We start from the raw sequence: 18,231 nt of genomic DNA, 5'->3' as shown, positions 1-18,231 counted from the left end.
ATTTATTGCAGAGATGAGGTCTCGCCAAGTTGCCCAGGTGGGTCTCAAACCTGCAGGCTCAGGCAATCCACTCACCTCAGCCTTCCAAAGTGCTGGGATTTTTTTTTTTTGGAGTTGGAGTCTCACTTCATTGCCCAGGCTGGAGTGCAGTGGCATGCTCATGGCCACCCCAGCGTTGACCTGCTAAGCTCCAGTGATCCTTCCACCTCAGCCTTCCAAGTAGCCGGAACTACAGGCATGTGCTACCATACCTGGCTAATTTTTTGATTTATTGTAGAGACAAGGTCTCACCATGTTACCCAGGCTGGTCTCGAACCCATGGGCTCAGATAATCCTCTCGCCTCAGCCTCCCAAAATGCTGAGTTTACAGGCTTGCGCCACTGTGCCCAACCTTTGCTGAGGATTGTTTTGGCTATTCGTGGTTGTTTATATTTCCATATGAATTTCCATATTATTGTTTCCAGGTCTGAGAAGTATGCTGCTGGTAATTTAATGGGTATTGTATTAAATCTTTAGATTGTCTTGGGTAGAATTGCTCAAATTCATTTCTAAGATAGCATTAAAGCTCTGGAGAACCCGGAACATCTTTGGTTTCATATCTCACCGTATTGCCCTTTCCTCCCTCCCCTCACTCCAGCCCTCCATGTACTAACTTCTAGTCAGAGAGAGCAGCTCGCGTGTGCTGGCTGACAGGCTCACATTTGTGTGCCTCAGTTCACACTGTTCCCTCAGCCTAAATGCCCACTTTCTCCTTAAAATGGAAACATCTTGAGGGAAGAACCTGTACCTTACTCCAAGTTCTAGCCCCAGCTCCAGCACAGTGCCTAGCACTGAAAAGATAATCAATAAATGTTTGCTGAATTGAATCAAATAAATAAAAACAACTTACATTTGGCTTTCAAATTGGTTTTGTACCAACACCTGAATATAGATAGAGCTGATTGGGAAAATCACATAACTGCAGAACTGTAATTACTCGAAGTTGGGCACAGTGACTCACACCTATAATCCCAGCACTTTGGGAGGTAGAGGAGAGAGGACTGCCTAAGCCCAGGGATTCGAGACCAGCCTGGGCAAGACTTTGTCTCTACAATAAATCAAAAAATTAGCCGGGGGTGGTGGCACGTGCCTGTAGTTTCAGCTACTTGGAAGGCTGAGGAGGAAGGCTCACCCGAGCCCAGCAGGTCGAGGCTGCGGTGGCCATAAGCGTGCCACTGCATTCCTGCCGGGCAACAGAGTGAGATTCTGACTCAAAGAAAAAAAAAAAAAAAGAAATGACTCCAAAGGTGCTAGGAAAATAAAGTTTTCTTATTCCTAAACATTGCTGAGAATTCTTCTCTATTATCACTCCAGGTTTTATATGAATTATCTCATCTAATTTTTATAACTGTTTGAATTAAATACCATGATCATATCTCTTTTTACAAATAAGTAACTTGCCCAAGGTCTCAGTGAATAAATATGAATGCCAGGATTAGAACACAGACAGCCTGACTCCAGAGCCTGCACACTTAACCCTACATACACTTCTCTGTTATTAGGAACTGCACTCAGGGAGCCCTCAATAAGGCTCTGTTGAGATACTGTGGTTCCTAAATCAGAAGGGGACAGGCCCTAAGAGGTGGCCAAACGTCAAAAAGCTTCAACTCTCAGGTCAGAGCAGTCGAGTCACAGCTTTTGGCCTGCAGGGGGTAGTACATCCCACAGATATGCCCACAAGAGCCACACCTTGACTGGTCAGGAGGTTCTGCCCACCAGGCAAACCAGTCCAGGAAGGGTAGGGATGGAAAGGAGCCCAGCACGAGGGAGACATCTCCAAGGAAGAGTGACAGTAAGAAAGGCAAATCAGTTTGGGGCAGGAAAAGATGAGAGGGAGCCGGGCTCGGTGGCTCAGCCTGTAATCCCAGCACTTGGGGAGGCCAAGGCAAGTGGACTGCCTGAGCCCATGGGGTGGAGACCAGCCTGGGCAATGTGGTGAGACATCATCTCTACAATTAAAAAAAAAAGCCGGGTGCGATAGCACGCGCCTGTAGTACCGGCTACTTGGAAGGCTGAGGCAGAAGGATTGCTGGGGCCTAGCAGATCAACGCTGGGGTGGCCATGAGCGTGCCACTGTACTCCAGCCTGGGCGACAGAGTGAGACTCCAACTCATTAAAAAAAAAAAGAAATTTTGTGTTAACAATAGTGATAACAGTCACTGTTCTAACCACTTGACGTATCCTAATTCATTTGGTCCGCAGAGCAACCCATTTTACAGGTAAAGAATCACAGGTCTTGAGAGGTTAAGTAACTGGTAAAACATAGCAAGAAGCAGGGCCAGGTTTCAAACACAGGCAGGTTGGCTCCAGAGCCCATGCTGTAAGCCTCTGGTGATCAGACAGTCCCACCTCCTCCTGATTCCGAAGAAAAAAAAAATGAGGCGTCATGACCTTTTCCCAAGGTCACAAGTTGGTCAGTAGCTACATCAAGGAAGTTAATGATCTGCAAAAAGTCATTATTTGCTCCATGAGGTTTGTTTTAAAGTAAGTAGTGCTACTGGCTGGCCTTATGACTCGGGTCAAGACCCCTGGGCTTAAGGTTAGGGGACTTCTGCATCCCGACACATCGTTAGGACAAATTCCCTGCAGGAAGCAGTCTTTTGCTCATTTGCCAAATGTTACCAAATACACGGTACATAGCAGGCCCTGTGCTAGGCACTGGGATTGAATGCTGGGGACAATCACACAATCACACAGCTCTGCATGCAAGGAGCTCCAGGTAGGTTTAAACACAGGGGATGACACCTAAACAAACAAATGCACAGAAGTGTTACAGGTTCTAAGATGGTACTGGAAGGGGAGCTTCGAGGGGTCAGGGAAGCTGAATCTTGACAATGATTCAGGGGAAAGGAGTAGACTGAACAAGAGTGCAGAAGTCTGAAATAGCATAATCTTGAAGATTGTGGTGGGCAAAATAAAGATGTCCATGCCCTTCTCCTCAGAACCTGTGACTAGTTACTTTACATGGCAAATGGAACTCTGCAGATGTGACTAAGATTAAGGACTTTGAAATGGGGAGGGTAGCCTGGATTTTCCAGGTGGGCCCAATCTAATCACATGAGTACTCAACCGTGAAGAAGAGGCAGAAAGGTAGGTCAGAGAGATTGAGATGTGAGAAGAATTTGACTTACCAGTGCTGGTTTTGAAGATGGAGGAAGGGGATCACAAGACAAGGAATACAGGCTTCCAGAGACTGGAAGAGTCTCCATAAAGAAATGCAGCACTGCCAATACCTTGACTTTAGCCTTTGATGCATTTTTAGTTTTCAGGAGGTGCTATGACATGGTATAAGAACATCTTAGCTTTGTCATTTATTATTGGTTGTCTAAACAGGGACAAGTTGTTTTACACTCTCCAAGCCTCAGTTTTCTCATTTGTAAAATGAAAAAAAGAATGACACTTATTTTACAGAATTGCGATACAGACAAAACAGGGTCATAGATGTGAAAGCACTTTGTAAGTACAGGGATTTTGCTATTGTTATAGACCAATTATAAGTGAAAATAAGGCATCTCTGAAGTCAGATCAGTATGACTGACATACAACTTTCCCCAGAATACTTGTACGGACAGTATTGCAAAAGTGGAACCCGCCCGCCCAACAGGTTGAGTGCCAAGGCCTAGCGCCACTGCCTCTTCAGCTGCTCACTCGACAGCCCTGCCCACTGGTTTCCTTCCTAAGAAAGGGATCCACTCACAGAGGCCCTGTAACTGCCCCCTCCAAAGGCCATTTTCTAGCTGCTCCTCAGCTTCCCAGAGCACTCGAGAACACTGAACTGCTCATTTCCTGACCTCTGAGGACACCCTCCTCCTTGGCCTGCGAGTCGCTGTACTGCCTGGACTCTCTTGCTCTGTAACTTCACTCCCTCAGCTCTTCTCCAAGTGGCTCCACTTCCTCCCACTTCCCTACCATGGATTTTCTTCCAGGTTCAGTTCTTCAGCCCTTTAATCTTTCCTTTTACTCAAAGAATTCATCTATTTTGATGATTCTAAGCAAATACTTCCAGGCAAATGATTTCCAAATGAGTATTTCTAATCTAAATTTCTCATCGAGTGTCAATCTCACATCTCCAACTTCTTGCTGGACATTTCTACCTGAAGAGTTGATGTCAGAGCAAAACACTAGGGTCACTGACGAAAATGGAAATACTAGGAGAAAACTCCCATGAAGTACGCAAGAAAAGACACTAAATTCTGATTTAAAAGAGGTAAGTTGGAGCAGATGGTAGAACCCATAGAGCTGGTCCAATAAAATAAAGGGATGTATGGCTGGGGTCCAAGGCACAATGGCAGCCTGCTAACCAGGAAGGAACACTGCTCTAAGAGACCTGGATTCTTCTGACATTTCTGGTGCTAACTCACTAGGTGGCCCTGGATAAGTCACTTCATCTCTCTGGGTCTCAGTTTTCTTGTTTATAAATTGAAGTACCTAAATGGAGTTAAACTAACACTGACATTTATAGAGCTCACAGAAATATATAAGAAAAGTTGTAAGATCTCAACAGTAAATGGACAGAGAACTCGAACAGACAGTTTATAAAAAAAGAAGGGACAAAGTGCCAAAAAACACACGGAAAACAATTCGTCCTATGCAGCACATGAAAACAAGATGCTATTTTTACCTCGTAAATTAGTAAGATTTTTAAAAGTGGTAGGAATGTAAACTGGAACAACCTTTCTAAAAATCTAAGATTCAAAAATGGATCAGGACAGGAGATGCATATCCAAGAGGCATCTGAATTAAGGCCTCAGTTAAGCTGGAGAAGTAGACAAGCTCTGACTACGTGCTCCGAAAAAGCAGCAAATGACTCAGGGCTGAGCCTTATGGAAAAGCACTCCTCGATAGGAGATGGGGGGGGGACTAGAAAAACACAGAACGGCAAGAAACAGGGATGGGGAAGGCCAGAAAAGCTATGGAGAAAAATGTTGTTTAACACTGTCACTTTCACTCATTTGAGGAATATATCCTGAGCACCTGATGTATGCCACACTTATGCTTGAAATGCACTGGTGAATAAAATGGCATGGAGTTACTGCCTAGCAAATAAAAAGTAAACAAGTAATTAAATAAGTAATTACAAACTGAGATAAGCGCTATGCAGGAACAAACAGTTTAAAAATAGACACAGAATTGGCAACCAGTTCAGTGTCATTTATAAATGTCAACAGAAAAGAGAGTGATCAATGGGGTCTCAAATTCATATCTGGGAAGATGAGAACTGAGACAAGACCATTGGATTTGGACAGAATGAAATCACTGTGTCCTGAGAGCAGTGGTTGTAGGAGAAGCCTGCTTGGAACAGTTTTCATGAAGGGATGGGCAGACCAGAAACAGGAGTTGTAAGTAGCCATCATTTTTAAAGGAAGAAGAGGCTGGGCACAGTGGCTCACGCCTGTAATCCGAGCACTTTGGGAGGCCGAGATGGAAGGACTGAGGCAAGGAGTTCAAGACCAGCCTGGGCAACATAGCAAGACCCTGTCTCTACAAACAAATAAAAATTTTAAAAAGACAGATTACCCAGATATGGTGGCAAGTGCCTCTAGTCCCCGTTACTTGGGAGGCTGAGGTGAGAGGATCAACTGAACCCAGAAGTTTGAGGCTGCAGAGAGCAATATCATGCCACTGCACTCCAGAATGGTTGACAGAGCGCGACACTGACTCAAATTTTAAAAAAAAAAAAAGGAAGAAAAGAAATAAGGTGCCTGGAAAGGTGGCAAAAACAATTAAAAGGGAAGATCTGTGCATGTCTAAAGACAGAAGGCAAGAGCCGGTGAAGAGGATAAGGGTGGCAACAGTGAGAGGCATCAGGGCATCCTCATTCTCCCTCAACTCCACAGGCAACCTTTGCAGAGTCCAGTCCATTACCCCCACTGCTCTCAGGATGAGGTTATCTCTAGGAAGCTGTTTCTCTTCTCCATTCTCTCAGTCCTCCATGCTGTCACGTCTTACCTCAATGACTAACAGCCACACTTGTCCTCATGGCTTACTCCTTTACCCCCTTCAAGTTTCTGCTCAAATGCATCCTCTCGATGAGTCCTGCTTCTGCCCACCACAGTCACATTCCCTATCTCCTTAACCTGGTCCATTTTTTCTGCAGTTCTTCTACCATAACTACACAATTTATTTATTAAGTGTTTCTTCTTTATTGTCTGTCTCCTCACCAGAATGTAAGCTTCCCAAGAGTAGGAAATTCTGTCTGTTTTGATCACAGGCATCCAAAACATTACCTGACACATGGCGGGCATTCGATAAATAGTTGATCCGACCTCCCTGTCTCTAGTAACATGCTTGTGGTCTTTCTGCACATTCTTCTCTTGGTTACCACAAAAGCTCATCATGTCATTCTATAGTTTAAAAACACTAAACAGGCCTTTGGGAGGCTGAGGTGAGTGGACTGCCTGAGCCCGCAGGTTCGAGACCCGCCTGGGCAGCGACACCTCATCTCTACAATAAATAAAAAAATCAGCCAGGCGTGGTAGCACATGCCTGTAATTCCGGCTACTTGGAAGGCTGAGGCGGAAGGATCGCCGGAGCCCAGCAGGTCGAGGCTATGGTGGCCGGGAGCGGCCACTGCACTCCAGTCTGGGCGACAGAGTGAGACTCCAACTCAAAAAAAACAAAACAAAACAAACAAAAAAAACCCCACTAAATGGTTCCAATAACATTTTTCCAAAGTTCATGAGTTGCTAATAGATATTTCCTTCCTCTCCAAAAAAAGTTCCTTGGGAAACCCTGCCTAACACCAAATTAAACAGGTATTTTTATTGTAGGATTTTAGCTTACTATATGAGAAAGTACACAGACCACCTCTAAGGGAGAGGAGACAGTAGTGATGCAGCATTTCCAAGCTTATTTGAACTCAGAACACTTTCTTCAAGTAACACCTCACTGGACGAGAGTTCTAAGAAATACACACTAGAAAACAATGGCATCAATAGCTAGCTTCTAAGTGTCTTTATAATCAGGTTCCATCTCTATCTACACTTGCCCATTCTAGCCATGGATCCTAGATTCTAGTATGCTGTTCTCAGGATTTTCAAGCCTCCACTCCTTTACTCATATCTCTGCCTGCAATAAGTTGGATCTCATTTTGACCAAAATTTTTCCTTCTTTATGAAAATCCTTCCCAATTTATCCAAGCAGAAATAGTCCCATATTACCACAGACCTTTGTACATACCTTGATTTTATATCTATATATCTATATGCCTACTTCCTCAGAGAGAATGTGGGTGTCTTACAAACATGTAAGGCACAGTACATAGAAGGTGCTCAGTATCTGTTGGTTGAATGAATGAATGAATGAATGAATGACTCCAGATTCTATAAAACAAACTCATCATCATCATCATCAAATGACGATCAAAGGTTCTTGCTAATCCTCATCGGGCTCATCAATATTAACAATTTAGGGAGCTCACCCTGTAATCTTTTTACTATATTAACTTCTCTCACTCCACTAAATCCATGCCATCAGATTCAACATGTTAAGATCTCCTACTTATGCCAGGCACGGTGGCTCATGCCTGTAATCCCAGCACTTTGGGAGGTGGAGGCAGGAGGACTGCCTGAGTCTAGGGGTTTGGACATCTTGGTGAGACCTTGTCTCTACAATTAAAAAAAAAAAAAATTAGCCAGGCATTGTGGCACACGCCTGTAGTTCCAGCTATCTGGAAGGCTGAGGCGGAAGAATCACCTGAGACAAGCAGGCTAAGGCTGTGGTGGCCGTGAGAGTGCCACTGCTCTCCAGCCTGGGCGACAGAGCAAGACTCCTACTGGGAAAAAAAAAAAAAGAAACACCTACTTAAAAACCAAACTTTCTGATATTGTCACTTCTCTCTTTTCTTTTAATACCAAATTTCTTGAGAGAGTTGTCTACTTTCAATTTCATTTCTCCATGTCCTCCTCACTCCTAAAGCTTCTGCCCCAACTTTGCCTTTAGAACTGTCCCAACCAAGACCATTAGTGACTTTATTTTGCAAAATTCAACATGCAATTTTTAGACATAGCTTATTTGGCCCTTTGACAACGGACACTGCTGACTAATCTTTCTTTCACATTCCATGACAGCATTCTCTTCTGTTCCCTTCTGCTTGTTTGTTCATACCTTCTCAGTTTCCTTCCACACGTCCCTTGAATACTGGTGTGCTTCAGGATTTTGGACTTGGTACTTGGCTTTTCTTCTATATTATCCCTGGACAAGCTTATTTATTCCCATCATCTCAAATCCTAGCTATATGCTAATGATGACTCCCAAGTATACAGTTACATGCTTTCTTTAACTTTGCTCTTGTACTTCCAGCATCCTGTTGGACACTTCCTCTGGGATGTTCCACAGTATGTGTAACACACTGAGTCTAAAACTGAACCTACCATTTCCTCCACCTCCAAACCTGCTGTTCCCTATCTTAATGAGTGGTTCTGTCATCTAACTACTTGCTTATATCAGAAGCCTAGGCCTCAGCCTCCACCACTTCACCTTAATTTCCAACATCCAGTCAATCTCTAGGTATTCTGGATTTTATTACGTTTGTCTCTTGATTCCAATTACATTTCTCTAGCCCCATGACTACTATACTGTCCAGGCCATTTTCATTTCTTATCCACGCTTTATGTTAGGAGGCATGCTTTAGTAGCCTCCTAACTAGGTTTCTTGCCTCTAGGTTTCCTTCTGTCTGACACTTCTCCTACATGGCAACCAGATAGATTTTTCTAAAATGAAAGTCTGAATACATCATTCCTTCATTCAAAACTCTCCGGTAATAATCCTATTATCTTTAAGATAAAGAATTAGCGCTCAGGCTTTATGGTGGACTAAAGCTACCCATTCACCACAGTACACTAGATCCTGGAAAAAAGTCAGCTCACTCCCACCAACAAAAAAAGTTAGCAGAGGCTAGAAGCATAAGCCCAGGGAAAAGGGGTTATGCTAAGGGCTGATATCAACAGCAGTGCTGCTGAAATACTGGCTTTGGGCGAGTAGTGAGGATGGAGAGCTAATCCTGGGACTCCCATACTGAATTGAAATTCTGAGAGGTATGTTGAAGAGGCATAGTAACTGTAAAATGTCAACAATGAACATGAATCTGCAGGTCCAAGAAGAATAGTCTATCTAGGATAAATAAAAAGAAATACATGTTGTGGTAGCCAGTCTACAAGAGAGTCCCAATGAGTCTCACCTCCGGGTATCCACACCCTTGTGCAGTTGTCTTCCAAATTGTGCTAGGGTTGGTCTGTGTGACCAACAGAATATGACTAAACTGTTCACATGTCACTTCTGACATCAAGTTCTAAAAGACCGACTTCTGTCTTGGTTGTTCTCTCACTTTCTTGTTCTTTCCTGGACCACTTGTTCTGGGAAGTGAGTTACCATGTCATGAGCAGCCTTAAGAAGAGGTCCAATGATGAGGAACTGAGGTCTTCCACCAGCAATTATGTGAGGTAGTCATATTGGAAGCAGATCCTCAAGCCCCGGTCATGCCTTCAGGTGACTGCAACCCCAGCCAACAGTTTGACCGCAACCTCATAAGAGACCCTGAGCCAGAACCACTCAGATAAGCTGCTCCCAGATTCCTGACTTAGAAAAACAGTGTGAAATAAAAAAATAATGTCTTAAGCAGCTGAATTTTAGGGTAATTTTTACACAGTATAGATAACCAATATACATGCCAAGACCAAATAGTTTTAAATGGCTTAAAAGAACATTCTCCATTTGGTCCAGACTCTCTCTCCAGCCTCACTTCTTGCCACTCTCCCTCCAGCACATTACATTTCAAACACACCAAACTTTTAGTTTCTGGTGTGCACCATGTTTTCTCCCATCTCCACCCTCTGTGCAGCTCATACACTATACCCCTGCCTGACATGTTCTTCAACCCCTTCTCCCCTACTCCCAATGCATATATTCATTTGGCTAACTTCTCATCATCAGAGCACTTATCACATTGTACAATAAAGCCTCGTTAAACTGTCTGCCTTTCCATTAGACTTCAGGCTTCAAAAAGACAGGACATACCTTGTCCTTTACTGTTCTGCCTGCATAGTTCCCAGCATAAAGAAGGTACTCTGTAAATATTTGTCTGTTATAGCCTACAGGATAGGGATAGGCAGGAAGGCTAAAGGCTGAAGAATGTAAATACTCTCAGGCAATGAGCCAAATGAAATCTTCAGCATAGCAACTAACAACAATAAAGAAACCAAGAAACCCCTATACTTCTTATAACCTCAGGTTTAGGGGAGGATTTGGGAATGGTCAAAACTCAAGATTGGATGGTTTCCAGTTCTTCCTAAGTCAAGCCCTGTTGTTGTGGTTTCATTATGATCCTTGACTTGAAATCTCTGAACATCAGACACACCCATTCTTGAAAGCATACTCAGAGTTGTACTCAAAGGCCAAAGAGAAATGATTTTTTAAAAACTATCATCTGGAATGCATTTGTAAGACAATTCTAGCCTACTATGTCAATATTTAAGCTCCGGTAATATATGTTATTTGTGGCATGTGTCTAAATATGAACATACACATATGTGCATATATACGTGTCATAAAACATTAATCACTAGTACCCTCTACTGGAGGAAATACTTTATCTGTTAATAGGAATGGTCTTATTGCCCTCTAGTGACCACAACCTATAAAGACAGAAAATCCAGCAGCAGATGGGAGAATCTCCTTGGCTACAATGATAGGATATTTTGTTCTTTAAGCATCTAATTTTCTCAGATTCTGGTTTATATTACAGGGGTGCAACTCTAAGACTCTTGGGGGACCCTCCGGGGATTTCACATAGCTCTTCCCAGCTGTTAGTGCCAGTCTGAAGCTGCTCTCTCTCCGGCTTCTTATGAACAAGAGGTCAAGGGGAGGCAGACAAGGCAATGGCTGCACTAGTGGGGGCAAGAGCAGCAGCTGTGAATGACTATCCTGAACTCCCTAGGGAGTGGGGAGCAGCTTGAGGAACACATGTTGGCCCTTCCTTGCATATTATTCACAGTTGTGTACTCTACTAAAACGGCAATTCAACACAGTCCCTGACTTATCTTTTAAATATCTCCAATGCTATAATAAATGGCACAGCAGCAAATGTTGCTAACATTTTTATAAACCAGGTTGTACAGATTATTTCTATGAAAGATAGAAAAGCCAAGTCTCTCAAGATGTAGCTAAAATGTCACCACCTCTATGAAGCCTTTTCTGAAGTCCCCAGATGTGAGTGCTCTGTCCTTTGTGCCAGCATATTCCTTTATAGATCAGAAGGGGGTACACAGAACATTACTTGTATGTTTTTATTTATAACCTACAAGGTTTTACTGTTCCCGTTTCTACATGCTTGTTCTTCTGTCAAGCCCTAAATTCCTTGAGGTCACGAATCACGTCTTACTCATTTTTTCAGGCATACCCAGCATCTAGTGCACTCAAACTGCTATCCATAGGTCATTGCCAGTTTCCAGTCCATAAGGTAAGTACAGAAATTGAAAGTAAGCATTTAGAAACTTTTATAGCAAGTGAAACCTCGTCTCTACAAAAAAGTTTTTTAGATGTTTTTAAAGTAACTTTTATAGCAATTTGACAAGAATAATTCTATATCTGTTAAATTTAATAAAATAATTGGGGTTTAAATTTTAGATAATTTAATTTTTCTGGTGATTTTTATTATATGTTACCAAAGTATTGGTCTGCAATCAATGGAGAAATTTTTTTTTTTTTTTGAGTTGGAGTCTCACTCTGTCGCCCAGACTGGAATGCAGTGGCTGCTCCTGGCCACCGCAGCCTCGACCTGCTGAGCTCCAGTGATCCTTCTGCCTCAGCCTTCCGAGTAGCTGGAATTACAGGCACGCACTACCACGCCCGGCTGATTTTTTTGATTTATTGTAGAGATGAGGTCTCGCCAAGTTGCCCAGGCGGGTCTCGAACCCGCGGGCTCAGGCAATCCACTCACCTCAGCCTTCCAAAGTGCAGGATTACAGGCTGAGCCACCGAGCCCAGCGTCAATGGAGAATTTTTTAAGCAACACTTATTTACCAGAGATAGTTTAAAAGGCACTAATACAGCAGATAACTTCACATTTGAGGAAGAGGGGGAACAAAGAAGGAACCTACCTATCCTTGTTGATTTTAACACTTCCCTGGAGGGTATTTTCTTCTTTAATTCTTGTAAGGCTTCAACTAGATTCTCTTTGGTTTGATCAGGAAGCTCCAACATAGTTTTCCATCTTTTTATGTCTTCTACAACCACAACTCTCTGGTAAAAAGAAAAGTCATTTGGAAAATGGAACATTTTCATTAGAAAAATATCTGCCTTTACCTGAGCTAATAGGGCTCCTATTGACATATGAATTATTGATTATGACCTGAACCAAAGCACAGTGTGTCTGATGGCCCCAAATGAGGGGTAATTGCTTAAAAGCAGGTGTTGCTTACTGCAAATCAGGAAAAGAGATGCATCTATCAGAAAAAGTGCAAGTTTAATCTTACCATGTCAGACACCACCCCAGGCACTTAGCAGTGAGGTGATTCAACCCTATAGCTCACTTAAGAGTGTTTTAATTCACAGGCAAGAAGAGAAACAGAAGTCATAAGGATGTGTTTATTTCAACAATTAAAAGCACACCTAAGTAGTTCTCTACTTCCTAGAGGATAAAATTCAAACTCTTTCTTGTTCAAAGAATTTTTTAAGACTTCAAACACATGGAAAGGTACAGAGAGTAATCCATTACTTGCGATAAAAAAGTTACCATTTTGCCATTTCACATGAAATATAAAACATACACTTTGAATTCCTTTATACCCTACACCAAACTCATTCTCTTCCATACTTTCCTAGAAGAAACTATGTATGTACTATCTTAAAGTTGATATGCATCTTTCCACTAAGTGTAAAATATTAACAATTAAGGAATCTGGGTAAAGGGGATGGAAGAATTTCTCAACTAAGAAGTTTTTTCTTTTTTTTTTTTTTGAGTCATGTCTCACTCTGTCACCCAGGCTAGAGTTCAATGGCAGGACCACGACTCACCACAGCCTTGACTGCCTGGGCTCAGGGGATCCTTCTGCCTTGGCCTCCCAAGTAGCTGGGACTACAGGCACACGCCACCATCCCTAGCTAATTTCTTGTAGAGATGAGGTCTCACTATGTTGCCCAGGCTGTTCTTTAACTCTTAGGTTCAAGCAATTCTTCCATCTCAGCCTCCCAAAGTGCTGGGATTACAGGTGTGAGACACCGCACTTGGCCAAGAATTTTTCTTAAACTCAGAGACAAAAAATAAAGTCGCTTCTATGATAAGAACAAAAATTTTCTCTTGGATCATTATTACCCTGGGGAGGTGGGCACATTTGAGATTGAAAGGGAGAAGAGGCTTCTGGGATTCCAGTAATGTTTTTTCTTGAGTAGGAGTCTCACTGTTGCCCAGGCTGGAGTACAATGGCACGCTCCCAGTCACTGCAGCCTCAACCTGCTGGGTTCAGGTGATCCTTCCATCTCAGCCTTCCAAGTAGCTGGAACCACAGGTGTGCGCCACCACGCCTGGCTAATATTTTGATTTATTGTAGAGACAAGATCTAGCCAAGTTGCCCAGGCTGGTCTCAAACCTCTGGGCCCAGGCAATCCTCTTGCCTCCACCTACCAAAGTGCTGGGATTACAGGCATGAGCCACAGCGCCCAGTCATGTTGTTTCTTGACCTGGATGATGGTGTGTTCATTGTGAACATTCCTCATGATGCACTTTTCTATATATATTTTCTGTATGATAGTTTGAAAAGCAAACAAAAAGTCTCATCTCCCTTCCTTGGCCAGGGTCTGCTTCCAATAGTGGGAGGAGGGTATGTCTGATCTCCCTGTTTCCCAACTTTGCTTCTTTTCCTCCCCAATCTGCTTGTTTGGTTTGGTTTCTGACCCTTACATGTTCAAAGTTGGGAAAAGGAGAGGAAAGGGAAAGGACGAGCCTTGCTTTCTGTTGTGATAGTATGCCAATCAGTTAGAGTGCTCCCTGGACTTGGCAGATATTTAAAGCTGACTCTTTTTTTTCTCTTGCAGGGTGCTTTTGCAGCTGCAGTTCCCATAATGTGGGCAATGTCTCTTTCACCCAGCTGCTTGCAACCCATCTCCCAGACTCTCTCTATAGGGATTCCATTGTCCTCCCAAGGATCCTTGTGAACACATCCACTTTCATTCAACTCCACGCCAGCCAGCAGTTTCTTCCACAATTGCCCACATCTTTGTCCTAAAAAAAATCTGAGGGTAAAAGCCTTCCTAATGCACGTACTTCTTTTGACATCAGCCAACCATTCTGTCTTCAGATTTTCCCACACACAGGTCTGATATCTGTCCAACTCCAGAAACTGAAGTCAAGTTCTCCAAGTGAAAATACCATAGCACTGTCAACATCACCCCAAGGAATTCTCTCTCCTGTCTTCCTTTAACTTCAACCTTCTTTATAGTCTATGGCTGGTGATGGGTTCAGGATTCCAAAACTGGTCTTCACATATTGCCTTGTAAAGTTCTACAAAGACGGTCTAGGATCTCACTGGAGAATATCATTTGATACCTATTGCTTTGTTCTCAGTCTTTAGGGAACTTAGTCAAAGTTGAAACAAAATCTTTTTCTTTCCTTTTTTTTTTTTTGAGTCGGGGTCTCACTCTGTCATCCAGGTTGGAGTGCAGCAACACAATCATGGCTCATTATAGCCTTAACCTCCTGGGCTCAGGCAATCCTCTCACCTCAGCCTCCAGAGTAGCTAGGGTTATAGGCATGAGCCACCATTTCTGGCCTGACAAAATCCTTTTCTGTGATGTTACAATAGAAAATAATATTATTAGGGCCAGGCATGCTTGTATTATCACAGCACTTTGGGAAAAATGCTTGAGCCCAGGAGTTTGAGACCAGCCTAGGCAACATAGTGAGACCTCGTCTCTACAAAAAATCAAAAGGTAGCCAAGCATGGCGGCACACACCTGTAGTCCCAGCTACTCAGGAGGCTGAGGCAGGAAGACTGTCTGAGCCCAGGAGGTTGGGCTGTGGTGAGCTGTGATCATGCCACTGCACTCCAGCCTGGGTGACAGAATGAGACCCCAACTCAAATAATAATAATAATAATAGTGTTATATTATATGAAAAAAATCAATAAAGCCAAGTAAGGGGTATTTTCAATAGAAAGAAAGTATATATATAATGCTTTTTTCACTTAATATATTTTGTTGATTTATCTGTCCTGAAACATGTAATCCCTGTTGGTCCATTTTGGAATTGGACAGTATTCCAATATTTTTATACATAAACGTCCTAAAATTTTGAAATCAATTTCCCTAATGGATATTTAATTTCTCTCCTCATATTATTCCTGTTATAAACATTGCTTCTTCAATGAACTCCTGCCTATGACAATTTTTTGTACGCTGTCTTCTATCCCTATTCTTTCAACTTTTCTGGGTTATTATGATGTTTTACACAGCCCATGGCTGCTTTATTTTGCCCCACCTGCCCCAATCCAATCTGAGAATCTCTATCTTTTAACAGGCATGTTTAATCCAACTGTATTTATTGATTACTGCTATACTTGGACATATTTTCTCTTTTTTTTCCCTCTTTCTTATTTTTTATTTATTTATTTATTTTGAGTTGGAGTCTCACTCTGTTGCCCAAACTGGAGTACAGTGGCACGATCATGGCTCACCACAGCCTTGGGCTCCTGTGCTCAAGTGATTCTCCCGTCTTGGCCTCCCCAGTAGCTGGAACTATAGGTGTGTGCTACCATGCCCAGCTAATTTTTTTTTTCTTTTTTTTTTTTTTGTAGAGACGAGGTCTCACTGTGTTGCTCTGGCTAGTCTCGAACTCCTGGGCTCAGGCAATTCTCCCTCCTCAGCCTCCCAAAGTGCTGGATTTATAGAAGTCAGCCACCATGCCTGGCCTCTTATCTTCTATTTAACACATTGAGTTTTCTTTTATCTTTCTTTTTTTTTTCATTATGGTTTGGAAGTTATACACTATATCACTTTAGTACTTACCCTTATAATTTTCAATATGTATGATCAATGAAATCTATACTAGTATTCTCCTCACAAGCCTCTACTTTAGCTACTTCTAAATTACATGGCTTTTTTTTTAATCCTTTATCTTTCTTTAGTATTTTTGTCTCTTTATTTCTCTGTAATATATTCTGGGTTTGTTTTGTTTTGAGTCAGAGTCTCACTCTGTTGTCCAGGCTGGAGTGCAGCGGCATGCTAGTGGCCACCAAAGCCTCTACCTGCTGGGCTCAGGCAATCCTCCTGCCTCAGCCTTTCAAGTATCTGGAAGCACAGGTGTGCGCCACCATACCTGGTTAATCTTATTTATTGTAGAGATGAGGTCTCGCCAAGTTGCCCAGGCTAGTCTCAAACCCTTGGACTCAGGCAATCTTCTCGTCTCCGTCTCCCAATGTGTTGGGATTATAGGCGTGAGCTACTGCACAGGGCTCTGTGATGCATTCTAAATTATTTCCTCAGATCTAGCTTCCAATGTACTATTTCTCTTTTTAGTTATGGTTTGTCTACTTTTAACCTGTTTGATACGTTTCTGCTTTAACAAGTATATTTTTTCATTGGACAAGTTCTGATTTGCTTTTTCCTTCAAATCTACCTGTTTTCCTCTCATACTATTCTGTTATCTCTGCAAACACTTTAAACATATTTAAGGCTTCTTTCAAACTGTTTTCTTATCTCTACTTCTTGACGTAGAAATTCTATTACTTACATCTATCTGTTCATCCTCCCTCCTGGTAATTAATTTTCTTATAGATTGTGTAATTTTTTAAACCATAAGTTCATCTTTCAAGGGATTGTTTTTCATGAAAATCCTGTGTGCCCTAGGATATGCTGTGTCTTAACAGGGAAATCTGACATTTGCCTTTACCAAGGTCTTTGGATTTTCCCAGTTCTAGACCAGTTTTTAAGCTTTGCAGATAATGTGAATTTAAACTTCAGTCAGCTACTCTTTATCAGGGTTCCAGATCTGTGGATTCAACCAACCAAAGGTTGAAAATCTTTTTTTAAAAAAAGATGGTTGGCCAGGCACGGTGGCTCATGCCTATAATCCCAGCACTTTGGAAGGTCTCAGATGAGAGAATTGCCTGAGTTCATGGGCTCAAGACCAGCCTGGGCAACTTGGCGAGATCTCATTTCTGCAATAAATCAAAAAATTAGCCAGATGTGGTGGCGCGTGCCTGCAGTGCCAGCTACTTGGAAGGCAAAGATGGGAGGACCACCTGAGCTCAGCAGGTCGAGGTTGCGGTGGCCGTGAGCGTGCCACTGCACTCCGGCCTGGGCGACAGAGTGAGACTCCAACTCAAAAAACAAAAAAATAGATGGTTGTGTCTGTATTAAACACATACAGGTTTTTCCCTTGTCATTATTCCCAAGACAATACAGTAACAACTATTTACATTGTATTAGGTGTTACAGGTTGAGTATCTCTTAACCAAAATGCTTGGGACAAGAAGTGTTTCAAGTTTTGGAATATTTACATTATACTTACTAGTTAAGCATCCCTAATCTGAAAATCCAAAATATGAAATGCTCTATGAGCATTTTTGGGGGATGTCATGTTGGTGGTCAGAATGTTTTGGATTTGGGGCATTTGGGATTTCAGGTTAAAGACACTCAACTTGTATAAGTAGTAATCTAGAGATGATTTGTATACAAGAGGATACGATCCCATTTCATGTAAAGGATTTGAGCATCTGTGGATTTTGGATTTTTTTTTTTTTTTTAGTTGGCATCTCACTCTGTCACCCAGACTGGAGTGCAGTAGCCGCTCCCGGCGACCGCAGCCTCGACCTGCTGGGCTCCGGCAATCCTTCCGCCTCAGCTTTCCAAGTAGCTGAACTACAGGCGCACACTACCATGCCCAGCTAATTTTTGACTTATTGTAGAGATGAGGTCTCACCAAGTTGCTCAGGTGGGTCTCGAACCCGCGGGCTCAGGCAATCCACTCACCTTGGCCTCCCAAAGCACTGGGATTACAGGCTGAGCCACTGAGCACGGCTGGATTTTGGATTGTGACCTGCAGGGGATCTTGAAACCAATCCCCCACAGATACCAAGAGATGATTTTATGTGTATGTGCGTATATATGTATGCATACATGGTAATAATAGGTTCTAGTTCTAATTCGTTATAGTCCAATCTTTTTCCATCTAAGACCCTGAGAAGATTATAAATTTCAAGC

At 42.5% G+C, this 18,231-nt stretch overlaps 1 protein-coding gene across 2 annotated transcripts in view; it reads right to left on the bottom strand.

Moving 5' to 3' along the window:
• Positions 1 to 18,231, bottom strand: part of TCEANC2 (transcription elongation factor A N-terminal and central domain containing 2) — a 44,421-nt gene that overhangs the window by 17,986 nt on the left and 8,204 nt on the right. For both annotated transcript variants that reach the window (XM_008074269.2, XM_021707113.1), the window contains one exon: positions 12,135 to 12,276. In XM_008074269.2, coding sequence (XP_008072460.1) covers positions 12,135 to 12,276 — 142 coding nt within the window. The remainder of the gene's footprint in view (positions 1 to 12,134; positions 12,277 to 18,231) is intronic.

The sequence above is a fragment of the Carlito syrichta genome, unplaced genomic scaffold (genome assembly GCF_000164805.1).
Source record: "Carlito syrichta isolate Samal-C Ts95f unplaced genomic scaffold, Tarsius_syrichta-2.0.1 Scaffold316384, whole genome shotgun sequence".
Classification (NCBI taxonomy): domain Eukaryota; kingdom Metazoa; phylum Chordata; class Mammalia; order Primates; family Tarsiidae; genus Carlito; species Carlito syrichta.
The sequence above is the reverse complement of the archived record's forward strand: the minus strand, read 5'-3'. Positions and strand labels throughout refer to the sequence as shown.